This window comes from Panulirus ornatus, chromosome 65, assembly GCF_036320965.1.
Source record: "Panulirus ornatus isolate Po-2019 chromosome 65, ASM3632096v1, whole genome shotgun sequence".
NCBI lineage: Eukaryota > Metazoa > Arthropoda > Malacostraca > Decapoda > Palinuridae > Panulirus > Panulirus ornatus.
In genome coordinates, this window is record NC_092288.1 from 25,200,588 (window position 1) to 25,228,125 (window position 27,538).

At 40.5% G+C, this 27,538-nt stretch overlaps 1 protein-coding gene across 1 annotated transcript in view; it reads left to right on the forward strand.

The window, feature by feature from the left end:
• LOC139746549 (uncharacterized) overlaps window positions 1-27,538 on the forward strand; it is a 263,361-nt gene that overhangs the window by 174,425 nt on the left and 61,398 nt on the right. Inside the window, exons 5-8 of the mRNA XM_071657899.1 lie at window positions 18,791-18,944; window positions 25,309-25,417; window positions 26,500-26,688; window positions 27,177-27,213. Coding sequence (XP_071514000.1) covers window positions 18,791-18,944; window positions 25,309-25,417; window positions 26,500-26,688; window positions 27,177-27,213 — 489 coding nt within the window. The remainder of the gene's footprint in view (window positions 1-18,790; window positions 18,945-25,308; window positions 25,418-26,499; window positions 26,689-27,176; window positions 27,214-27,538) is intronic.

The window sequence follows — 27,538 nt, forward strand, 5'->3', positions numbered from 1 at the left end:
TTGTAGTAGCACTTAAGTAATATGAATGAGAGTTACAGTCGTTTTATAAAGTATAAGTAACGTTACAGTCGTTCTATAAAGTATAAGTAACGTTACAGTCGTTCTATAAAGTATAAGTAACGTTACAGTCGTTCTATAAAGTATAAGTAACGTTACAGTTGTTCTATAAAGTATAAGTAACGTTACAGTCCTTCTATAAAGTATAAGTAACGTTACAGTCGTTCTATAAAGTATAAGTAACGTTACAGTCGTTCTATAAAGTATAAGTAACGTTACAGTCCTTCTATAAAGTATAAGTAGCGTTACAGTCCTTCTATAAAGTATAAGTAACGTTACAGTCCTTCTATAAAGTATAAGTAGCGTTACAGTCCTTCTATAAAGTATAAGTAACGTTACAGTCCTTCTATAAAGTATAAGTAACGTTACAGTTGTTCTATAAAGTATAAGTAACGTTACAGTCGTTCTATAAAGTATAAGTAACGTTACAGTCGTTCTATAAAGTATAAGTAACGTTACAGTCCTTCTATAAAGTATAAGTAACGTTACAGTCCTTCTATAAAGTATAAGTAGCGTTACAGTCCTTCTATAAAGTATAAGTAACGTTACAGTCCTTCTATAAAGTATAAGTAGCGTTACAGTCCTATAAAGTATAAGTAACGTTACAGTCCTTCTATAAAGTATAAGTAACGTTACAGTCCTTCTATAAAGTATAAGTAGCGTTACAGTCCTTCTATAAAGTATAAGTAACGTTACAGTCCTTCTATAAAGTATAAGTAACGTTACAGTCGTTCTATAAAGTATAAGTAGCGTTACAGTCCTATAAAGTATAAGTAACGTTACAGTCCTATAAAGTATAAGTAACGTTACAGTCCTTCTATAAAGTATAAGTATCGGCAGAAGTATAGTAATGGCAGAACCAGCCATTGTCTGCTCAGTACCCTGATATACTCGGTAATTACCATCGGTAAGTGGTTAGGTGGTCGTTAAGTGGTTAGGTGGTCGTTAAGTGGTTAGGTGGTCGTTAAGTAGTGGTTGACATGAATGTTGGAGGGGGGGGAGGTGTTGTATAACACTATTATCAACTACAACATTGTTGGAGGGTTACGCCCCCCCCCCACCATGTGTTGGTGACGATGGTGGGGTGGCTCCCCCCCCCCTCTCCCCCCGCCATTAATGATGTCATCCTGGTTGCTTGTATTGACCCCGCCCCCCCCCGCCCCGGGGGTCCCATACCACAGCCTCGCTCCATCCCATCCAACCCCCGTACACCTTGACTACACCATGGTAGCTTACCATAACTGCCGCCTTGGTCGTTAAGTGCCCTACCATAGCATGGTAACTACCGTGACAAACCACCTCCTTGGTCGTGGGGGAACTCGGGTTTAAACTATCACAATCTCCAACCACCACATACCACATCACCAGGTGTGCCACATTCGCCACCATAACCACATTCAACACTTAAACAACTAATTACCATAACTACCACAGTCGTTAGTAACGACAAGTCACCATAACTACCACAGTTTTGACCTCAATTACTTAAATCTTTAATTAAGATAAGACAGTGGTCACTATGTGTGTGTGTCTGACATCTTCAGAACACAGATATTGTACAAAAGTGATTAATTTTGTGTATATATTTTAATAGTTTCCCCTTCCGTCCAGCAGTTCGTAGACGGTAAAGAATCCTGCATTACTGTTGTCTGTGTTTGTTAGTGAGTTACGTGTTCGTTACACAATACAAGTCGTCCATAAGAAGCTAAAGAAAAAAAAAAAATTTGCGTGGCTTCGTTGGCAGGGTCCGCGCGTCCGAGTTGGTGGCGGCGGCCGCGGACTAGGCTTCCTTATGGCCGTGTCGGTGTTGCCAGCCGTACGTTGGGACGCGCCACACACGTCCTGCTTGTGGTGGTTGTTTGAGGAAATATCTTCGTACTTTATCATTGTTATTATGTTAATGAAAATAATTATTATGGTTATAAAACATGTAGTAGCATTAGGCTATGACCCAGTATTATGTGTATGATCAATTTTCCAATGTTGGGCCGGGTTTGCAAGTGTACACAGTACCGCTCTTTCACTTCATTAAAACCCAGGACGTTCTTGTATTATGTCACCTTTCCATTATGTGACTCTCTCTCTCTCTCTCTCTCTCTCTCTCGATGTAGTTTTAGGAGGAATATTAATTAACGAATCTGTACAATGGAGTGTGCTGAAGTTACATGGGCAGTTACCTACATACATATATACGTACATACATAAATACATACATATAAACCTCTGTATTCGTACATGTAGTTTATTGTTACTTCCTTATGATGTGGTCATGTGAAATATATTATTCTGTGCAGTGTATTATTACTTATATGCTCTTCATATGTTGGTATTGAAGGATATCATAGAAATATGAGAAAAGTCTTTACCTGGGAGATGTGTGTAGCAATAGACATGATAGACATAGTGTCTTATTTCTTCGTTCACAACCGAATGTTTTAGAAAACATTTCTCATAGGTGTTAGTCTTTGTCAAAGTTACAACTCCAAGATTTTTTTGTTCACATGTATATTCATTTATTTAGACTTGTTAACAGCTTCGTTCATTATGACATTACTCGCCAGTAGTAGTATGGTAATAGCTAGTTAACAACCATACAACTAGCCAGTAGTAGTATGGTAATAGCTAGTTAACAACCATACAACTAGCCAGTAGTAGTATGGTAATAGCTAGTTAACAACCATACAACTAGCCAGTAGTAGTATGGTAATAGTTAGTTAACAACCATACAACTAGCCAGTAGTAGTGTGGTAATAGCTAGTTAACAACCATACAACTAGCCAGTAGTAGTATGGTAATAGCTAGTTAACAACCATACAACTAGCCAGTAGTAGTATGGTAATAGCTAGTTAACAACCATACAACTAGCTAGTAGTAGTATGGTAATAGCTAGTTAACAACCATACAACTAGCCAGTAGTAGTATGGTAATAGCTAGTTAACAACCATACAACTAGCCAGTAGTAGTATGGTAATAGCTAGTTAACAACCATACAACTAGCCAGTAGTAGTATGGTAATAGTTAGTTAACAACCATACAAGTAGCCAGTAGTAGTATGGTAATAGCTAGTTAACAACCATACAACTAGCCAGTAGTAGTATGGTAATAGCTAGTTAACAACCATACAACTAGCCAGTAGTAGTATGGTAATAGCTATTTAACAACCATACAACTAGCCAGTAGTAGTATGGTAATAGCTAGTTAACAACCATACAACTAGCCAGTAGTAGTATGGTAATAGCTATTTAACAACCATACAACTAGCCAGTAGTAGTATGGTAATAGCTAGTTAACAACCATACAACTAGCCAGTATAGTATGGTAATAGCTAGGCTTCCGCTAACAACCATACAACCAGCCAGTACGTGTTGTTTCTGATTTAGAAAAGTATTTTTAATACCTTTTATTTGTTTAATTTCCTCAAACTATTAGTATATTGAAAGTTTGTAAACAATACCGGATTATTAAGACTACAAATAATGTATTGATTAAGCCTTTTTATGATTACTATACACGTAATATGTATTTCGTAAAATGTTATATCGAAATAATTATAATTGGTGTTTAGTGTACTCTTACAGTTTACTATTCGTTTTAGAATGTTAGCAGTAAGGAAATGGGAAAATGAGGTGACAAACGTAATATCAGATGTAACGCTAGTAAGTAACGTGAGGGGAACATGTCACATACATGAAGTGAACATGACCACAGACCTTCCTGTCATGGTGGAAACAATGACCAGTGAAGGTGAGGCTTGGCCCAGGGGTGAGGGTGAGGCTTGACCCAGGGGTGAGGGTGGTGCAGCTTGACCCAGGGGTGAGGGTGGTGCAGCTTGACCCAGGGGTGAGGGTGGTGCAGCTTGACCCAGGGGTGAGGGTGGTGCAGGTTGACCCAGGGGTGAGGGTGGTGCAGGTTGACCCAGGGGTGAGGGTGGTGCAGCTTGACCCAGGGGTGAGCGGTGTTGACGTGGGTCAGTGTCAGGTGAGGGTGGTGCAGGTTGAGCCAGGGGTGAGCGGTGTTGACGTGGGTCAGTGTCAGGTGAGGGTGGTGCAGGTTGAGCCAGGGGTGAGCGGTGTTGACGTGGGTCAGTGCGAGCTAGGCAGGCAGGGAGGCCGGACGTGTGTGTGTGTGTGTGTGGCGTAGTTGTTATGGCTGCCTTTGTTCTTAGACATACAAGCGCTTCACAAGTTACTCTCATGTTGTTAATGGTTATAAAGGCTTGTGGCTTAGTTGTTATAGGTTATCTGCTTCCTTATCTCTTCTCTGTGTTGTGAATATCGCTACAACTCCCGACTTTTGCTGTTGTGAATGTCGGTGTTGTAAATATTGACGTGTACTTGTAAGCATTTGCTTGTTTGGTTGTATAGGAAGTTGTTGTTGATGTAGACTGTTGCTGGTATTGTAGTTGACACTACTGTATTATTGTAGTAAATACGCTCTTGTTAAAGATACTTGTCAGTTCTACACACACTCGTTGATCATAGTGTTAGTCAGTTCTACACACACTCGTTGATCATAGTGTTAGTCAGTTCTACACACACTCGTTGATCATAGTGTTAGTCAGTTCTACACACACTCGTTGATCATAGTGTTAGTCAGTTCTACACACACTCGTTGATCATAGTGTTAGTCAGTTCTACACACACTCGTTGATCATAGTGTAGATACACCATAGTGTAGACACTCGGGTTATGGTTAGGTTAACTAGTTATTGCGATAGACGCTGTTATTACGATAGATAACTACAATTGGTGTTGTAGATTGATGGTTTGGTATTGCTGAATTGTTTCTCTTATTGTTGTGTATGTCTTTGTTGAAGAAGGAATTTGATTTTACTGTTGTAGACACACGGTATTATTACCTTAGTCAGTTGTTATTCATGTAGACACACCGTGTTATTACCTTAGTCAGTTGTTATTCATGTAGACACACCGTGTTATTACCTTAGTCAGTTGTTATTCATGTAGACACACCGTGTTATTACCTTAGTCAGTTGTTATTCATGTAGACACACCGTGTTATTACCTTAGTCAGTTGTTATTCATGTAGACACACCGTGTTATTACCTTAGTCAGTTGTTATTCATGTAGACACACCGTGTTATTACCTTAGTCAGTTGTTATTCAAGTAGACACACCGTGTTATTACCTTAGTCAGTTGTTATTCATGTAGACACACCGTGTTATTGCCCTAAGCAGTTGTTATTGCCATTCAATTCTTGGTCATTGCTGTAGACACAGTGTCATTATATTGATCACTTGCTTTCATTTCTGCCTTGCAAGTAAATGCTGTTACATACAAAATGACGTCAACTTTGGGTTACGTTAGATTAGTTCTTCACTATTTTCAAGCAGACAGCGTCCCATATCTGTGTGAACCAAGTATTTTGATAAGAAGATAAGAAGCTAAATGTGAACTGTTATCACACCTTATATGCTATTGTTTGAATAACAAATTGAACTGGAAAAAGGCTTTCGTTAACCGGACAATTATTCTTGGTTTAACGACTCATTGCATCGTTGTGTAAATCAAGAACACTTGTATAGTGTCTCAAGATATATACCACCTGGAAGAAAGATCATTGTGTGTCTCTGTATCGTAGAACCATCTGTCATTTGTTCTATCTCGGGCCAAATTTGTGAATTACTTAAGGATGGTTCAGGGAATTATCAACCGTAAAGACAGTACTACGGGAAACGCTATATTGAAGGACATCATCCATGGACTCTTTCGATACAGAAACTTAATTCATGGAAACCTTGGCTATAGAAATGCCAGCCATGACAACACAAGCCTCAGCCAGGGACAAGTTGAGTGCAGGACCACAGAGCAGGGCTGCGCCAGTGATGGCGGGGAGGGTGTAGCCCTGCATGACACTGTGGTGTCCTGTGGTAGTGAGGGCGTGGCCCTGCATGACACTGTGGTGTCCTGTGGTAGTGAGGGCGTGGCCCTGCATGACACTGTGGTGTCCTGTGGTAGCACCACCACTTCAGGCAGCGAGGAGGAGGTGCCCGCCGCCATGTTGCGCAAGAAGAACGTGGATTTCATCAGTTTCTTCACCTGGAAGACTGAGGTTAGGTACCGTTCACCTGTTGTGTCCAGGTAGCCTAGGCCTCCTGTCTGCTTAACACCCCCCCCCCCCCCACACACACACGCACACACCGTGGTTTGAGTAGTTACCCAGCTACTGTAGGTAGCGCTTTGACATCTCGCCATAACAGGTAAAATCTTAGGTCAGGGGCGCGTTTTGTCTAGGTTTTGAAATATTAATATTCGAGTGTTAAATGTGCACCTGTTATCTTGGAAAACTATCTCTTGATATTAAGTCTTTATTGGTAAGGTGATGCGCGAGAAGGAAAATGTGGTAGGTAGTAAAAAAAATTAATGAAAGATACCTGTGAATATAGAAATTAAAGATACCTTGCATATTTGAACTATACAGATGTGATATTTCGTTATCAAAATATGTCCTGCATAGTGAATATATATATGTGAGAAACTGCAGAAGCTGGTGACTGAGTTTGGTAAAGTGTGTGGAAGAAGAAAGTTAAGAGTAAATGTGAATAAGAGCAAGGTCATTAGGTACAGTAGGGTTGAGGGTCAAGTAAATTGGGAGGTGAGTTTGAATGGAGAAAAACTGGAGGAAGTGAAGTGTTTTAGATATCTGGGAGTGGATCTGGCAGCGGATGGAACCATGGAAGCAGAATTGGACCATAGGGTGGGGGAGGGGGCGAAAATTCTGGGAGCCTTGAAGAATGTGTGGAAGTCGAGAACATTATCTCGGAAAGCAAAAATGGGTATGTTTGAAGGAATAGTGGTTCCAACAATGTTGTATGGTTGCGAGGCGTGGGCTATGGATAGAGTTGTGCGCAGGAGGATGGATGTGCTGGAAATGAGATGTCTGAGGACAATGTGTGGTGTGAGGTGGTTTGATCGAGTAAGTAACGTAAGGGTGAGAGAGATGTGTGGAAATAAAAAGAGCGTGGTTGAGAGAGCAGAAGAGGGTGTTTTGAAATGGTTTGGGCACATAGAGAGAATGAGTGAGGAAAGGTTGACCAAGAGGATATATGTGTCGGAGGTGGAGGGAACGAGGAGAAGAGGGAGACCAAATTGGAGGTGGAAAGATGGAGTGAAAAAGATTTTGTGTGATCGGGGCCTGAACTTGCAGGAGGGTGAAAGGAGGGCAAGGAATAGAGTGAATTGGAGCAATGTGGTATACCGGGGTTGACGTGCTGTCAGTGGATTGAATCAAGACATGTGAAGCGTCTGGGGTAAACCATGGAAAGCTGTGTAGGTATGTATATGTGCGTGTGTGGACGTATGTATATACATGTGTATGGGGGGGGGTTGGGCCATTTCTTTCGTCTGTTTCCTTGCGCTACCTCGCAAACGCGGGAGACAGCGACAAAAAAAAAAAAAAAAAAAAAATATATATATATATATATATATATATATATATATATATATATATATATATATATATATATATATATATATGTGTGAACTTGTCTAGCACTAGTCTCTGTTGTATATTAGATCCTAAAACCTATGATATATATATTTGAACTAACCCAAAACATTTGAATAAATCGACTAAGTCGGGTTCCGCCGGTATGAAACATGACGCCATGAAGAGAATACATCAGTTATAAAGGAAATGAAGTATATTGTTAGACCGGGCAGGTTATTATCGTATTACCGTTTCATTTGGTTTGTATACCGAGATATGAACGGAGTATAAAGCCTTAGTGAAGCTGAACAAGACCCGAGTGAATGGTATTTGGTATTTGACTCGTTGTTTGCATGACGATCACATTTCTAATGTCTAGAATTTTGACGTGTGTTCGCCATAGGCGTCCTTCCTAATCGTTTAATATGTGTTAGAATTGGACTGTGTTACGGGTGTATTGCCTACACTCTCATCTGCTGTTTTTGAATGTTTCTACGCCACAATTTCCCTTCTATTTCAAAGCCCAGCCCACTTCACGATCATTTGAAATTGATGGGGTTAGAAGTGATGCGCTCAAATTCCTTTTTAATTTTTCTGAACTAAAAATATTGCAAGGAAGCTAATTTGGTCGAATTTTATCACCTTTCAAACGTGCGTCCATATTCGAGAATTTGACCCAAGATAGAAGGTCACTGCAGGGGGGTAGGGTTAAGTACCTCTGTACAGTTGTTTAATGTTCAGTTCACAGTGTATATAGGACTAACAAGGCCATTGTACTGTGGGTCAGCCTATTCTCTGGTCAAATGCCACGGAAGTTAGTGGAAGGAGGGAAAGTTTGTAGGTCAGATATCTCTTGTTATATCATGAACTTAGGGTCAAGTTGTTCACCAGTGTGGGGGTGCTCACGGTGGAGTAGGGCCAGTGGTTGGTTCCCCAGTGGTGTAGATGGGAGTCTGTAGATGTATTTCTGCACTGGTGTCACTTTACCAGTCTCCAGCTTTATGGAATTAGTTATTGGAGGAAAATATTAGTTAACGTCAATTTCATTTCTCACATACACAAACACACACACTCATATGAAAGTTGATAATTGATATTTCAGTAACTGAAAATTATATGTATTTTATTGCGTATGACATCATACCTTGATGGGTCAAAAGAAAAGTGGGCATCCTGTTGACGAACATTCACCAGGCGTTTGTTCTGATTATACCAAGATATATTTTCTTGGTATGTCAGATTACAAAGCAAGTGAAGGTCTAAGAGAGAGAGAAAAAAAAACACATAGAGACATTTTTATTAACCATTATTAATAATACATTTTTCGAAGGCCGCCATACGTCGTAACGTTGGAATCCAACTTATTCCAAGTTTTTTGAATATGTTGGTTGAATCAGGTGTTCACGTTACTATAAGACTCTAGTTAATGCTTGTGAGATCTCCCCGGCACAGGACCACAGTCTTATATCTCCTGAGGCAGCTAGAGTACTGCATGGTTTTCATAAAAGTACATAATGATATCAAGATCTTCACTAATGTTGTCTTCCAGTGTCAAAAATTTCATCTCCACCTTCTGCAGTATGATAGTCTTATTTAACCTTACATCTTATATATACCTCATGACACTGCCCTAGCTTAAGACATACATTAGAACAGTTCATCAACATATCCAACAATACAACCATCTGGAAATGAGATGTTTGAGGACAATATGTGGTGTGAGGTGGTTTGATTGAGCAAGTAATGAAAGGGTAAGAGAGATGTGTGGTAATAAAAAGAGTGTGCTTGAGAGAGCAGAAGAGGATGTTTTAAAATGGTTTGGGCACATGGAGAGAATGAGCGAGGAAAGATTAGCCAAGAGGTTATATGTGTCAGAGGTGGAGGGAATGAGAAGTGGGAGACCAAAATTGGAGGTGGAAAGATGGAGTGAAAAAGATTTTGAGTGATCGGGGCCTGAACATGCAGGAGGGTGAAAGGAGGGCAAGGAATAGAGAGAATTGGAACGATGTGGTATACCGGGGTCAACGTGCTGTCAAAGGATTGAACCAGGACATGTGAAGTGCCTGGGGTAAACCATGGAAAGTTTTGTGGGGCCTGGATGTGGAAAGGGAGCTGTGGTTTCGGTGCATTGTACATGACAGCTAGAGACTGAATGTGAACAAATGTGGCCTTTGTTGTCTTTTCCTAGCGCTACCTCGCGCACATGGGGGGGAGGGGGCTGTCATTTCATGTGTGGCGGGGTGGTAACGGGAATGAATAAGGGCAGACAGTATGAATCATGTACATGTGTATATATGTATATGTCTGTGTGTGTATATATATATGTATACGTTGTTGAGATGTATAGGTATGAATATGTGCATGTGTGGACATGTATGTATATACACGTGTATGTGGGTGGGTTGGGCCATTCTTTCATCTGTTTCCTTGCGCTACCACACCAACACGGTAGACAGCGACAAAGTATAATAAATGAATAAGTATATATATATATATATATATATATATTTTTTTTTTTCATACTATTCGCCATTTCCCGCGTTAGTGAGGTAGCGTTAAGAACAGAGGACTGAGCCTTTGATGGAATATCCTCACTTGGCCCCCTTCTCTGTTCCTTCTTTTGGAAAATTAAAAACGAGAGGGGAGGATTCCAGCCCCCCGCTCCCTTCCCTTTAAGTCGCCTTCTACGACACGCAGGGAATACGTGAGAAGTATTCTTTCTCTCCTATCCCCAGTCTCCTTCCCAAGCTCACTTACTCTCACCACTTTCTTCACCCCAACATTGTCTCTTCTTTTCTGAAAACCTCTACAAATCTTCACCTTCACCTCCACAAGATAATGATCAGACATCCCTCCAGTTGCACTTCTCAGCACATTAACATCCAAAAGTCTCTCTGGCCATCTCTCCTACTTACATACGTATACTTATGTATATCTCTCCTTTTAAACCAGGTATTCCCAATCACCAGTCCTTTTTCAGTACGTAAATCTACAAGTTCTTCACCATTTCCATTTACAACACTGAACACCCCATGTACACCAATTATTCCCTCAACTGCCACATTACTCACCTTTGCAATCAAATCACCCATCACTATAACCTGGTCTCGTGCATCAAAACTACTAACACACTCACTCATCTGCTCCCAAAACACTTGCCTCTCATGATCTTTCTTCTCATGCCCAGGTGCATATGCACCAATAATCACCCATCTCTCTCTATCCACTTTCAGTTTTACCCATATCAATCTAGAGTTTACTTTCTTACACTCTATCACATACTCCCACCACTCCTGTTTCAAGAGTAGTGCTACTCATTCCCTTGCTCTTGTCCTCTCCCTAACCCCTGACTTTACTCCCAAGACATTCCCAAACCACTCTTCCCCTTTACCCTTGAGCTTCGTTTCACTCAGAGCCAAAACATCCAGGTTCCTTTTCTCAAACATACTACCTATCTCTCCTTTTTTCTCATCTTGGTTACATCCACACACATTTAGAACCCCAATCTGAGCCTTCGAGGAGGATGAGCACTCCCCGCGTGACTCCTTCTTCTGTTTCCCCTTTTAGAAAGTTAAAATACAAGGATAGGAGGGTTTCTATCCCCCCGCTCCCGTCCCCTATAGTCGCTTTCTACGACACATGAGGAATGCGTGGGAAGTTTTCTTTTTCCCCTATCCCTTTGTATAATATATAGTGAATGTTGGGGTGAAGAGGGTGGTGAGAGTAAGTGAGCTTGGGAAGGAGACTTGTGTGAGGAAGTACCAGGAGAGACTGAGTACAGAATGGAAAAAGGTGAGAACAATGGAAGTAAGGGGAGTGGGGGAGGAATGGGATGTATTTAGGGAATCAGTGATGGATTGCGCAAAAGATGCTTGTGGCATGAGAAGAGTGGGAGGTGGGTTGATTAGAAAGGGTAGTGAGTGGTGGGATGAAGAAGTAAGATTATTAGTGAAAGAGAAGAGAGAGGCATTTGGACAATTTTTGCAGGGAAAAAATGCAATTGAGTGGGAGATGTATAAAAGAAAGAGACAGGAGGTCAAGAGAAAGGTGCAAGAGGTGAAAAAGAGGGCAAATGAGAGTTGGGGTGAGAGAGTATCATTAAATTTAAGGGAGAATAAAAAGATGTTCTGGAAGGAGGTAAATAAAGTGCGTAAGACAAGGGAGCAAATGGGAACTTCAGTGAAGGGCGCAAATGGGGAAGTGATAACAAGTAGTGGTGATGTGAGAAGGAGATTGAGTGAGTATTTTGAAGGTTTGTTGAGTGTGTTTGATGATAGAGTGGCAGATATAGGGTGTTTTGGTCGAGGTGGTGTGCAAAGTGAGAGGGTTAGGGAAAATGATTTGGTAAACAGAGAAGAGGTAGTAAAAGCTTTGCGGAATATGAAAGCCGGCAAGGCTGCAGGTTTGGATGGTATTGCAGTGGAATTTATTAAAAAAGGGGGTGACTGTATTGTTGACTGGTTGGTAAGGTTATTTAATGTATGGATGACTCATGGTGAGGTGCCTGAGGATTGGCGGAATGCGTGCATAGTGCCATTGTACAAAGGCAAAGGGGATAAGAGTGAGTGCTCAAATTACAGAGGTATAAGTTTGTTGAGTATTCCTGGTAAATTATATGGGAGGGTATTGATTGAGAGGGTGAAGGCATGTACAGAGCATCAGATTGGGGAAGAGCAGTGTGGTTTCAGAAGTGGTAGAGGATGTGTGGATCAGGTGTTTGCTTTGAAGAATGTATGTGAGAAATACTTAGAAAAGCAAATGGATTTGTATGTAGCATTTATGGATCTGGAGAAGGCATATGATAGAGTTGATAGAGATGCTCTGTGGAAGGTATTAAGAATATATGGTGTGGGAGGCAAGTTGTTAGAAGCAGTGAAAAGTTTTTATCGAGGATGTAAGGCATGTGTACGTGTAGGAAGAGAGGAAAGTGATTGGTTCTCAGTGAATGTAGGTTTGCGGCAGGGGTGTGTGATGTCTCCATGGTTGTTTAATTTGTTTATGGATGGGGTGGTTAGGGAGGTGAATGCAAGAGTTTTGGAAAGAGGGGCAAGTATGAAGTCTGTTGGGGATGAGAGAGCTTGGGAAGTGAGTCAGTTGTTGTTCGCTGATGATACAGCGCTGGTGGCTGATTCATGTGAGAAACTGCAGAAGCTGGTGACTGAGTTTGGTAAAGTGTGTGAAAGAAGAAAGTTAAGAGTAAATGTGAATAAGAGCAAGGTTATTAGGTACAGTAGGGTTGAGGGTCAAGTCAATTGGGAGGTGAGTTTGAATGGAGAAAAACTGGAGGAAGTGAAGTGTTTTAGATATCTGGGAGTGGATCTGGCAGCGGATGGAACCATGGAAGCGGAAGTGGATCATAGGGTAGGGGAGGGGGCGAAAATTCTGGGAGCCTTGAAGAATGTGTGGAAGTCGAGAACATTATCTCGGAAAGCAAAAATGGGTATGTTTGAGGAATAGTGGTTCCAACAATGTTGTATGGTTGCGAGGCGTGGGCTATGTTTAGAGTAGTGCGCAGGAGGATGGATGTGCTGGAAATGAGATGTTTGAGGACAATGTGTGGTGTGAGGTGGTTTGATCGAGTAAGTAACGTAAGGGTAAGAGAGATGTGTGGAAATAAAAAGAGCGTGGTTGAGAGAGCAGAAGAGGGTGTTTTGAAATGGTTCGGGCACATGGAGAGAATGAGTGAGGAAAGATTGACCAAGAGGATATATGTGTCGGAGGTGGAGGGAACGAGGAGAAGAGGGAGACCAAATTGGAGGTGGAAAGATGGAGTGAAAAAGATTTTGTGTGATCGGGGCCTGAACATGCAGGAGGGTAAAAGGAGGGCAAGGAATAGAGTGAATTGGAGCGATGTGGTATACCGGGGTTGACGTGCTGTTAGTGGATTGAATCAAGGCATGTGAAGCGTCTGGGGTAAACCATGGAAAGCTGTGTAGGTATGTATATTTGCGTGTGTGGACGTATGTATATACATGTGTATGGGGGTGGGTTGGGCCATTTCTTTCGTCTGTTTCCTTGCGCTACCTCGCAAACGCGGGAGACAGCGACAAAGCAAAAAAAAAAAAAAAAGAAAAAAAAATATATATATATATAAACCAAGAGCCTCGGTCAGACAGAGGGAGAGGGAGATTAAGAATCCTTTCAACAATATGGTTCAAAAGTGTGATGTAGCACAGGAAAGCCACACAAGTGAGGTCTAACGTGATTGTACTTGGCAAGGGGACACCGGTGGAAGCTAGGTTATTCTGGCCTTGACTTCCTCAATGTAGATGTTGCCTCTAGATCCAGCATCTTTAGGACAGCATGGCTACTTCTAAATTCAAAGCACTCACACACACACACACACACACACACACACACACACACACACACACACACAAAGTTTTCTCAAAGGCAGCTTGCAGAAGGCAAACTGCAAGAAGGAAGACACCTAAGAGGATGCATCATGAGCTGAGGGAAGAGTACATCATGTACTGCATTGTTGAGGGCCTTCCCACCCCAGATTAGCTCCCCTTATCTTGCTCCTGTGGAGTCCACCCTTGAAGGTGCTGGAACCCCTTAATAAGGGTCTTAAAGTTATGTAACTAACTAACAGTTAGTACCTACCTTACCTTCCTGCCCTGGAGGTCACTTCTAATCTTATGAGGCTCATACAGCATTCAGGAAGCTGTTCCAAGTCCACTAGTTAGAACCACAGGTCTTAAAGTGTTGTTATTTTGTGTGGGCATCACTGTACAGAAACTGCAGGGCAGGTGAGTATTAAGTACTCAGTACCCTCCTTATGGCAGTTGCATTATGTGGATGAAGGGTTTTGGGATATGTTGACCTGATGTTTGTATTGATGGATGATGTCCAGAGTATAAGCGGGAATGTGTGACTGCTGTTTGTTTTGGAAGTGTAGTTTCTGATCGGTGTATATGAATTTTGATACTGTCATTTTCAGATATACTGTATATTCAAGGTGTTCCTGAGTATTATGGGAGACTACTTATATGTATAGGTATGGTGCTGAGAGTGGTATTATATTCAAGAAGAGTTCAGTCTTTGACTGGGACTTGCAGTATATGTATCTATTTTAACAGTACCTCCCCTCTTTAGCAGACCCTCCTAAACGTAAGTATTGGCATCTCAACAAAGCTTACTGAAATGAATTACAAAAATTCTTTCCTGACTTTCCTTGGGTAGACTACTGGCTCTTATGTGGCGATGCCTCCATCTCTACTAAATGATTAGCAGAGGCTATTGCTGTGGGAATGGAAGCATTTATCCACCTCCTCCTCCTCCAAGATGACCTCTTCATCCACTCCATGGTTTAACCATTCCTCTTCTGAGGCCAATCAGGCTGGGGATCAGGCATATCAAGGTTGGAAAAACTCTCCTTCCTGCAACTTCCATTCAGCATTTATCACTGCCCATAATTGCTGCAAGTACGTTATCTGTGAGGCGAAGTGTTCCTTTATTCAAAGGAAGTGAGATAACCTCACCTCATCATCCACTGATACGTCTTCTTGGTCTTTAGCTAAGGGTATCACTAACAGCTGTTGCTCTACCTTTCCTTCACTTTTGCATTCTAACTATTATAGCTGTCTGTCCCTTAGGCAAAGCAACTTTCTTTGGGTTCTGTTTCTCCTGTATCTCTGCCTTGGATGACTAACATTCCTTCACCCCCCTGATGCTCCTCTTACTAATCGTATGACCATACCAGTAATGTCTTTTTGAGCTATCTAGAAAGCACTTTTCTCTCTGGACACAAGCAAGACTTTTGGTATTGATGGCATCCATCCCTTTGTATTGAAAAAGTGTGCCTCAGATCATGCACATGTGCTTGCTCATCTGTTCTGTTTCTGTTTAAAAACCAAAACTTATCCTTCTTCTTGGATGTATGCATCGGTACAACTCATCCCTAAGAAGGATGACAGTTCTTACCCATCAAACTGTTGTCTTATTGCTTTGACATCTACCATTCACAAAGTCTTTGAATCCCTTGTCATCTCCTATATTCTCAGACATCTTGAATGACACAGTCTTCTCTCTGATCACCTGTATAGCATCTGTGAGGCATGATCCACTGGTATTATTCTTTCCCATCTTATTAATGTTGGATAATCCTATGTATTTGTCCTTGACATATCTAAAGCTTTTGACGGTATGGCATCGGGGTCTCATATTAAAGATTCCCTCTTTTGGCTTTCCTCTCTCACTTTGCTCCCTCACATCTAGCTTACTCTCTGGACAGTATATCTCCATGGTTGTTAATGGATCAGTCTCTCCCTCTTTCTTCAGTAATAGTGGTATCCCTCAAGTTACTGTCCTATCTACTATGCTTTTTCTCCTTTTTTTTATAAATGATTTCCTTTCTTCCATGAGTAGCAAATGTGTTCAAATCCTTCAATTCTGCACCACTCACTCAATCTGCCCTCATTTTGGCACAACATCCTCTTTAAACTTGACTTGGAAAGGATATCTCATTGGGTTTGACAAAATCTGACTAATTTGAATGCCTTTAAGACCCACTTTCTACCCATCTCTCTTATGGAAAATTCTTCACAATGCCTGTAAGACCCAGTTTCTACTCATCTCTCATGGGAAATTCTTCACAACTTTCCTCTCTGATTTAAAAGTTCTATAATTCCACCTCTTGCTTCAGTAAACATACTTGGTATTACTTTAACTTCTACATTTTCTTGGAAAACCTACTTTATGGAAATGGTTAAGTCTGTCTCTTAAGAAATTGAGGGTCCTGTTTAGATGCCAAAATTTCTTTTCTTTCAAACAATTGTTCTGTTAATACACAGAATTGATATATCCTTGCATGTAGTACTTGTCTCGTATTTCGGTGGTTCCAGCTTTGCATCTTTACTTGTAGAGTTGAGTCAAACAATTGCTCTGTTAATACAAAGGATTGATCTATCCCTGCATGTAGTAATGGTCTCATATTTGGGTGGTTCCAGCTTTGTTTCCCTACTTGCAGTGTTGATTTACACAGTTGCTCTGCTTATGCAGAGGATTGACCTATCCTTGCATGTAGTACTGCTCCCATATTTAAGTGGTTCTACCTTTGCATCCTTACTTGACAGAGTTGAGTCAAAAGTGGTCTGACTTATAAACTCTTTGAGGCTAACTTCAAAACTTTACCCGCTTTCCCCATGCCACAGTGTTAATGTATTTATCCTCTTCTATAGATATAGTTTCATTTTTTGCTTCCAAGAGATGGCTGCCTGTCTGCCCCCATCACTAGCTAAACCATACAATACTTGGCTAGCTGCTGCACTGCATGATTATTGTGTGGCTTTTGGTAACTCATGGGTGGGCCATTTTGATAAAAAATTCCATGCACCTCAAAGCCTTGGAACTCTTTACCTTCTCATGTTTTTAAAAGTCAGGTTTTTCACTTTCTTCAAAATTCATAAGTAGTGTCCCTCATCTTTTTCTCCCTTTCATTAATCTTTCCTTATTTTGATTGATGCCTGGCCTCAATAGGACTGTAACTGGAGCCTCCAGTGTGAAAGATGAGAGGGAGAGAGAGAAAATCCCAACTTAACAAAAAAAGATTTCTCACAATGTTTTTGGGAGATATTTTTACCATAGTAGTGGGCAAATTGACTGGAAGGCAATTAATCATGTATAAGACTTGATGGAGTACTACAGGATCATTGGAGTAAAACACAGCAGTTTTTCATTTTATTAAGTTATTTATACAAAACATAGCCTATAACTTTAGATGAATAGAGTGAAAATGAGCCTGAAATATGGGGGAAATGTGTTTCCTTGTATAGGTTGCTTTACCTTGTCTGTATTCAGTAATTGTGGTACTAAGTGTAACATCAACATTCTTATGATGCACTTTCCCTTGCATGTTCTGTGATATACAAAAAGTGTTATGTGGTTTATGTAGATTATCTCTGCATAGTAGTTATTTAGCTTTTTTAAAGATTATGTGTAGTTAATGTTAATAACCTAATTTTCTGTCTATTGCTTGTATTTAGTTTGAAAGAGTAAGATAGTGGCCATAGTGTAGTTATTAAGTGATTGACTATAGGAGTCAATTGTTGGTAAATATTTGCTCTAGAAAATTGTTTACTAAGAATTCTGATGTGTCCGTCTATTTATCTGTCCATCCATATCTTTGATGCCTGACCTGTTCCCTTCAGGAACTCTCATCAGAGGGGTGGCCATAGCTAAAGAGTCTACACTTATCTCTGTCCTTACATGCCTCCCTCACATACACCATTCCAAGCATTCTCCCACCATTTCTCTCCCTTCAGTACTCTTTTACTCTATATCCCCCATGTCATAGGTGGTTTTCCTTTCACACCAATTCTTTTGATTATGCGATCATACACAGGCCTTGTAAAGTCTCCATCCTGCATTCTTTCCACATGGTTAAGCCATCTCAAAGTATTATGTCAAACTCCACAAAGCTTTCCCTTTGCATTCCCTGCTTTACCAAATCTCTCATACACCCCTCCTTTCTTTCTTCATTTCATTTAGTTACACCACATGCTCCTCTCAAATAGCTCATTTCCACAGTCTGGATTTTTTACCTTGGATTCATTCCATTTTCTTTTTTTGAATGCATAGGTCAGGGTTTGGAGGAGTGTGCTAGCCCTTAATCCTTTCTTCACTTCCACAGTTACACCACTACCCCTCATTATTCTGTCGAGGGACCCAGTGACTCTTTTATCCTGTACTGCTCTCTCCCTTCCCCTATCTCTCCTTCCATACCATGAAATTACCTCAGATATCTCATAAATACTTGTATTCTCCCACCTCTTCTGGGCTTTCTCCCCCCCATAACTATAACACAGTTTATTACACACCCTTTTGTCTCTGTATGCTTTGCAAAATTTATACTTTCACTCTGTTTCCTTTCAAACATCATTACTTTTACTTGCATTTACCTACAGTCACCAATGCCTACACACATTGTAAAACATACTTCTGCAGCTCCTCCTCACTCTTAGCAAATAATGCAGTATCATCTGCAAACAGGCTTGTCATATAGCCGCCATACCTCACCACCAGACTGCAGCTCTACACCCTTCCTATTACCCCATTCATATATATGTTAGAAAGCCATAGTGACATCTCACAGTCTTGCCTCATGCCCACTTGATCACAAGTAGATATATATGTGTATACATTTTTATACTTGATCGCTGTTTCCTGCATTAGCAAAGTAGCACCAGGAAACAGAAGAAGAAAGACACATCCACACACATACACACACATTTAACTTAAATTCATGATCTAAAGCCATGGACTCACTGTCAGCTGTCATTGCAGAAGGTGGAGGAGCGTGGGGGGAAGCCACCAGTTGGTCGGCCAAGGAGTGGAACTATTGGAGCAACTGGTCTTCAGCAGGGGAGGCGAGGTGGAGGATATCACTCAGAGGGGTACTTCTCCTCAGACCAGGACGACGAAGGCCCTCGAAGGACAGGTTAGTAGTAGTAAGGAGATAATGGATGGTAAAAGAGAAAAATAGAAAGAAAGAGATTAGCATGGTGGTGGATAAGTTAGACTTCAGATATCTGATATTAGGGACATATCAGAAATGTGGTATTCATTTTGTGGGTGATAGAGAGAGGTTGAGTGTATTTGTGATCATGTCAATATATTTGTGTTGTTTATTTGCTACCGCACACGCTCGGGGGAGGGGGGTGCCATTTCATGTGTGGCAACGGGAATGGATGGGGGCAGCAAGTGTGGATTTGTACATGTGTATATATGTAAATGTCTGTGTGTATATATGTATGTATACACTGAAGTGTATAGGTATGTATATGTGCGTGTGTGGGCATTTATGTATATACATGTGTATGTGGGTGGATTGGGTCATTCTTTCGTCTGTTTCCTTGCGCTACCTCGCTAACACGGGAGACAGCAACTAATCATAATAAAAGAATAATATATAAATAGAAATAATTATTTGCACAGTACAAAGAAACTTTTACACCCTTGGTTGGAGCCCAATCTTGTGAATGTTCTTTACCTATAGGCAGACTTTTAAGTCTCTGTAAACTGTTGGCATCCGTTCACTTATTCCTTGCTTATTATATTCCACCCATCCACCAACCTAAATCAGCATTTATTTATATTCTTTCTAATCAGGTTTCTTGCCCATCCTTTCAGGCCTCTGTTTAGTACTGCATTTTGTGAAGAACTGATCATTGTCAGCTTTGTCCAGCTGATCAAAAACTTGAAGTTTTTGTCAGGTCCCCTTTCTCTCTTCTCTATTTCATGGTTGACATCTTGGTATCCCTCAACCTTTCATTGTAGCGCAGTTCTCTTAATCCAGGTGCTGTCTTGGTTGTTTTTCTTTGAACCCTCCTAATTATGTCTTTGTGTTTCTTTTTGTTTTGGTAACCAGACTTGAGAGAGACAATTCAGTTTTGTTTCATGTTGTAAATTGCTACCAGACATTTCCATATCTGTATACTTGACTCCAATTCTAATATGTGCCAGTGACTGGTTTACCTTTTTCACAGTTCTCTTTCTGATATGCAGCTATGGCAATAGATTAGACACAATGTCAAGTCCTAGGTATCTTTCACATATACTTCCTGTAGTTTACTATCTAGATGATAGTCACTCTGAGGCCTTCCTTCAATGAGTTTCATCCTCATTACCTTGCATTTCCTCAAATTTAATCTTATCATCCATTTATTATTCAAACCTTGTTCCTGGGTCTGCATGTAAATTAATGCAATCATAATCTTTCCTTGTATCTTTCATAACCTTACACAAACATGTTAAGGTAAGAGTCCAGTCAGTTTGGCAAGTCATTTAAATGTGCTAAGAATGACAGTGAGCCCAAGACCAATCTTTCTGGCATGCAACATGTGACCAAAGTCCATTTCAAGAACGTGTATCTTACCTGCACCTTGTTATCTCATCCCAAAAGCTTTCTGGCTGTCCAGGAACACAGGAAGTACCTATATATATCTCCTTTTCCTGAAAGCATGGTGTATCCCATCTATGTAGTTTCTCCTTTGTTAATAGTCATTCATTTGTTTACTGATTATCTTCCACAGTGCTATAATTTCCTAATTGTGTTTCTTAAGTATGGAAATGGCATTCTCCTGTTTACACATCTTTGAAACTACTCCATTTCCTTGTAACCAACTGAACAGTACTTTTGTGGTCTAGCAAGTGCCTCTACATGTAGCTTCATTGTTTGAAATGTCCTTCAGACCTTCGCTTTATGTTGTTCATGTTGTTTTCATAGCCCGATTTTCTATTAATTTCTACACTTTCAAAGACATTTTTTTCCCTATATCTTATGAATGCTGGTGTAGTTTTTTCCTCTTTTGTGAAAGCTTTCTAGTTTTGGCATTCATGTCCTCATATTTCTTCATCTTCCTTAAAGAGTTTTACCTTCTGAGCCCCATTGCATTATCAGCCATGCTTGAACCAATGATTAACTCTTTATCAACTCTTGGAAAAGTTTTGAATTGCCTTTTACCATGCCCACTACTATTTTCAAAATTTCTCTTCTCCCTCCTTACTTAGCAGCACTCATTTCATGCTCTCTCGTATCTCTCAAATGCTGGTTGGTGACAGTCATTTGTACTCCTTCATAGTGCATCCCTGAGCTGTCACCTTTTGGCACATCTTGTTCAATTTTTTTTTTTATCACATTTTTCATCTTTTAGTGTACTTACCTGTTTGTATGGTAAGTGGAGAATGTTTTACTCTTTAAGAGACCCATCTCTTGAACATTGTTGATTATCATACGGCATCTTAAATTTATATATGCTGTCAGTATCAACTATGCTAACAGCATGATACTCATATTCTTACTCTTTCACAGTAGATTTCACAGAACCTTCTTTGGCAATCTTGTTATAGAGCCATTGAGTTGCCTTAATTGTATTTCTTCCTAAGGTTGTGTGTTCCCTCTGATCCCCTTCTTGCATGCTCTTCTACCACAAATTATAATCAAGCTGAGATGGTGGCTTGTTACCCCTTAGATCTTGTATGCTCCATGACATATTGATACAGAAATGTTCTTGTGCACATTTGAGAACCTTTTTTTGTCCTTGACTTTCTATCTTCATGAGAATCAAAGTTTTTTATTCTGTTTTCGTGTACATGAGGTCCTCCATTGCCATTACTTTACCATCTCATAGGAGAGTGATTTTCTGCTTCCTTCAGTATCCTGATTGTTCCTGTATTGTTCTCAGTGAGCATCTTCTTTGAATTACTGCAGTTTTTTAAGAGTTTTGACTAACAACACCACTATACTCCTCCTTCCCACAGTAATTTTACCCGTTACATTCCATTCGAAGATTCCATCTATTGATATTGTGTTCATTTGATTTATTATTATTATTATTATTATTTTGCTTTGTTGCTGTCTCCCACGTTAGTGAGGTAGCGCAAGGAAACAGATGAAAGAATGGCCCAACCCACCCACATACACATGTATATACATACACGTCCACACACGCAGATATACATACCTATACATCTCAACGTATACATATATATACACACACAGACATATACATATATACACATGTACATAATTCATACTGTCTGCCTTTATTCATTCCCACCGCCACCTCGCTACACATGAAATAACAATCCCCTCATGTGTGCGAGATAGCACTGGGAAAAGACAACAAAGGCCACATTCGTTCACACTGTCTCTAGCTGTCATGTAATGATGCACTGAAACCACAGCTCCCTTTCCACATCCAGACCCCACAGAACTTTCCATGGTTTACCCCAGACACTTCACATGCCCTGGTTCAATCCATTGACAGCACGTCGACCCCGGTATACCACATCGTTCCAATTCACTCTATTCCTTGCGCACCTTTCACCCTCCTGCATATTCAGGCCCCGATCACTCAAAATCTTTTTCACTCCATCTTTCCACCTCCAATTTGGTCTCCCACTTCTCTTCAATCCCTCCACCTCTGACACATATATCCTCTTGGTCAATCTTTCCTCACTCATTCTCTCCATTTGACCAAACCATTTCAAAATACCCTCTTCTGCTCTCTCAACCACACTCTTTTTATTACCACACATCTCTCTTACCCTATTATTACTTACTCGATCAAACCACCTCACACCACATATTGTCCTCAAACATCTCATTTCCAGCACATCCACCCTCCTGCGCACAACTCTATCCATAGCCCACGCTTCGCAACTATACAACATTGTTGGAACCACTATTCCTTCAAACATACCCATTTTTGCTTTCCGAGATAATGTTCTCGACTTCCACACATTCTTCAAGGCTTCCAGAATTTTCGCCCCCTCCCCCACCCTATGATTCGCTTCCACTTCCATGGTTCCATCCGCTGCCAGATCCACTCCCAGATATCTAAAACACTTCACTTCCTCCAGTTTTTCTCCATTCAAACTTACCTCCCAATTGACTTGACCCTCAACCCTGCTGTACCTAATAACCTTGCTCTTATTCACATTTATTCTCAACTTTCTTCTTTCACACACTTTACCAAACTCAGTCACCAGCTTCTGCAGTTTCTCACATGAATCAGCCACCACCGAACAAAACCTGACTCACTTCCCAAGCTCTCTCATCCACAACAGACTTCATACTTGCCCCTCTTTCCAAAACTCTTGCATTCACCTCCCTAACAACCCCATCCATAAACAAATTAAACAACCATGGAGACATCACACACCCCTGCCGCAAACCTACATTCACTGAGAACCAATCACTTTCCTCTCTTCCTACACGTACACATGCCTTACATCCTCGATAAAAACTTTTCACTGCTTCTAACAACTTGCCTCCCACACCATATATTCTTAATACCTTCCACAGAGCATCTCTATCAACTCTATCATATGCCTTTTCCAGATCCATAAATGCTACATACAAATCCATTTGATGATATGTCTTATTAAGGTCAGACTGTAGCATTTGTTTGTGAGTTTTGTCTCTGCCACTACAACATTATCAAGGTTGCTTCCTGTGACATGTTCTTTGAATTCCAGTTCCTTTCCATTAGCTACCAGTCCATCTGCATTTGTATACAGAACCTTCAGAGTAGGACACTTATTACCTGTTAGTTCTGGCCTCCCAGTGGTAGAAGAGCTTGTCACTCTTCACTCTCGCCTTGCGTGATTCCTCTCATCTTTTGCCTTTTGCCATTTTTCTTTAGCTTTCTGGATCTGGAGAAGGCATATGATAGAGTTGATAGAGATGCTCTGTGGAAGGTATTAAGAATATATGGTGTGGGAGGCAAGTTGTTAGAAGCAGTGAAAAGTTTTTATCGAGGATGTAAGGCATGTGTACGTGTAGGAAGAGAGGAAAGTGATTGGTTCTCAGTGAATGTAGGTTTGCGGCAGGGGTGTGTGATGTCTCCATGGTTGTTTAATTTGTTTATGGATGGGGTTGTTAGGGAGGTGAATGCAAGAGTTTTGGAAAGAGGGGCAAGTATGAAGTCTGTTGTGGATGAGAGAGCTTGGGAAGTGAGTCAGTTGTTGTTCGCTGATGATACAGCGCTGGTGGCTGATTCATGTGAGAAACTGCAGAAGCTAGTGACTGAGTTTGGTAAAGTGTGTGGAAGAAGAAAGTTAAGAGTAAATGTGAATAAGAGCAAGGTTATTAGGTACAGTAGGGTTGAGGGTTAAGTCAATTGGGAGGTGAGTTTGAATGGAGAAAAACTGGAGGAAGTGAAGTGTTTTAGATATCTGGGAGTGGATCTGGCAGCGGATGGAACCATGGAAGCGGAAGTGGATCATAGGGTGGGGGAGGGGGCGAAAATTCTGGGGGCCTTGAAGAATGTGTGGAAGTCGAGAACATTATCTCGGAAAGCAAAAATGGGTATGTTTGAAGGAATAGTGGTTCCAACAATGTTTTATGGTTGCGAGGCGTGGGCTATGGATAGAGTTGTGCGCAGGAGGATGGATGTGCTGGAAATGAGATGTTTGAGGACAATGTGTGGTGTGAGGTGGTTTGATCGAGTGAGTAACGTAAGGGTAAGAGAGATGTGTGGAAATAAAAAGAGCGTGGTTGAGAGAGCAGAAGAGGGTGTTTTGAAGTGGTTTGGGCACATGGAGAGGATGAGTGAGGAAAGATTGACCAAGAGGATATATGTGTCGGAGGTGGAGGGAACAAGGAGAAGAGGGAGACCAAATTGGAGGTGGAAAGATGGAGTGAAAAAGATTTTGTGTGATCGGGGCCTGAACATGCAGGAGGGTGAAAGGAGGGCAAGGAATAGAGTGAATTGGAGCGATGTGGTATACCGGGGTTGACGTGCTGTCAGTGGATTGAATCAAGGCATGTGAAGCGTCTGGGGTAAGCTATGGAAAGCTGTGTAGGTATGTATATTTGCGTGTGTGGACGTATGTATATACATGTGTATGGGGGGGGTTGGGCCATTTCTTTTGTCTGTTTCCTTGCTCTACCTCGCAAACGCGGGAGACAGCGACAAAGTATAATAAAAAAAAAAATATTCTCTCTTCCTCTGTACGCGTCATATGTCATTCGTGAAAAACACCTCTTTAAACTTCATTCTTTTAGCAAGTCTATTTGCATGCCGAAGCACCTCTGAATTACATGCTTCCATATCATATGTTACCCTCAGTGGCCTTTCACTAATTCATTGCTTGTGTTCCCCCATTTCCTATGTCTGTTTTTGTATTTTACATGTGTATATTTCCATTGTATTTTCACATTTAAAAATGCATGTGTAATGGTGTTTTGTTACTGCATATTGGGCAGATAGAATTATTATATTCTTAAAACTGAGATGTCATGTAACAGTCATGGTAATGTTGAATTTAACTACCATATTGATTTATTTTTCTAGAACTGAAATCTCCTCGGTCTCCTCGTACACCAGAACTACGATCTCCACAGACTCCACAACGCTTGGTCAGATCAGCTTCACAAGACTCTGCCAAAGGAGCAAGTCTCAGGTCAGTTCATTTATGACAACTTTAGAGTGAACAGAAGTTATCGTAAAGCAAGGTGGACAGCGATAAACAATCAGATGCTATTGATATTTTAAAATGAGATTTTTTCCTAAACTGATAAAGTAGAGAGCCAATTTAAGTCTGGTCATAGACTTTTAAGACTTCATTCGTTATGTATCATCTCCTCAATCTGGAGATTACAGTAAAGCTTGGCCAAACTCTCCATGTTTCAGGTTTGACCTGTTAATTGTCTTCACCTTTAAAGATTCTTTTTTAAATCATTGTATATTAGATTCATTTTTGTACGTTTTCATAACTGAGGTTTTCTTGTCTTTTCTTTTCTGTGAAAGAATCATTCAGATTATATTTCAAGCTTCCCTTCATTCTTATTCTCGTGTTATTTAGACCTTTGTTGTAATGTGTCTTTGTATGCTGCATTTGTTTTTTGAATTGTGTAAATTCTTGCTTTTGTATAGTAATGTGGCATGTTTTTGCATCTTTATGAAGTGTAATTTTCCAAATCAAACATTGGTTTAGGCACATTTAACCCTGATGATCTTTCAACATACACATAACTTACATAACTTTTCCCCTTTGCTAAACTTTAACCAAAACATTTGTAAATATGATGAGTGTAAGTGCTGGAATGAGCATGTGCATCATTTAGTTATTGACTTCTAAGTGTTGGAAGTAATGCACGTTTGAAAATGACCTCACATCATGCAAGTGAGTTGCGCAAGAACATCTACACCACAGTTACTAGAATACCTGAATATTTCATCCCACCAAAAGTTCTTAATAATTTTCACCTACTGATGCAATGTAGTTAGTCCATGGATGATATTAGATTATGGTGGATGGAAGTTTTAAGCGTAACGCTAGCATCGTTCAAGGAAATTTAACCAGTTCTTGAGTATATACTAACCCGCCCTAGTTGATCTGAGCTAACAAAAGGAATAAGGTGAGCTAACGTTGGAGAGCCATAATCCGTAATAGTGTGGAGTGGACTAACATAGAAGTAGTTGAGCAACGGCAAGCAAAAAGGAGACAGCTTCATTTGATGTCAGTATCACATCTCCCGCCAGGATGCGCACTCCTAGCCCTGATAATGCTAGTAGGTCCTCCCACATCATGACCCTCAACGAGTCAGCCTCCTACTTGATTGAGAAGATGATGAACAACACCCCAGAAGCTCAGAGGTACGACCCAATGCTCACCCAGGCTATAGTACTGTTGGTACTACCTGCCACATGCTCTTTTTTAAAAGTGCATCCATGAGCAGTACTCCAGGCATCTTTAGTTAGAAAATATTAATGCTAGAGCTTCGTTCACAATGTTCATTTGAAGATGAACATTAGCTTGGCAGTAGATCTTACATTGCGTACTGGAGCACCCCTGGGTTAATAGGTGATGATGCACATGCCACTTGTAGTTCTTGTTGACCAGTGATACAAGATGTTCTTCAGCCTCTTATTTTTCAGGTGGCACTGCATTCAGATAAAATTTAGATAGATTATACGACATTTTCTGTAGGTACATTCTTGTAATGATTAAAGAAAATTTGCTTGATAGTTACCATCGCTTTTTCTGCAGAATCTATTTAACTGTAGAACACTTATTATGTGTGCAAGGTTGTAATTGTTTATGCTAATGCTAAATTCTATCCTCATGTAAACCATGACATGAACACAGTTAAGATAAAGCAGTACACACCTGATTTGGATTTTACTGTATGCTTAATAAGCATTTTTCACACCAAAAGCAAGGACTACATGCAGAATCATTTCCAGACACTCCAGGTACTGAATATCTCTTGTAATGTTTAGGATAATGTCAAATTGTTGGAGACTTAATAGTAGGGATCATGCCGCTTGCCAGTGATTCAGCAAATTAGTTTTTCATGGATTTAAATGAAACAGCTACCATCTTCTTAAACTATATTCAGTATGATATAAAGTGTTAGTGTTAGACAGCTGTAGTTTATATTCATAAAAGACAAGTCAGTTCAGGAATACTGTGATAATGTGTTTTAACACTTGCAAATGACTTTGATAGGCATCTTCCAAGAATTATATGATAGTGTACACTAGATGCAAATATACATCAATAGGGGTGTGTGATGTC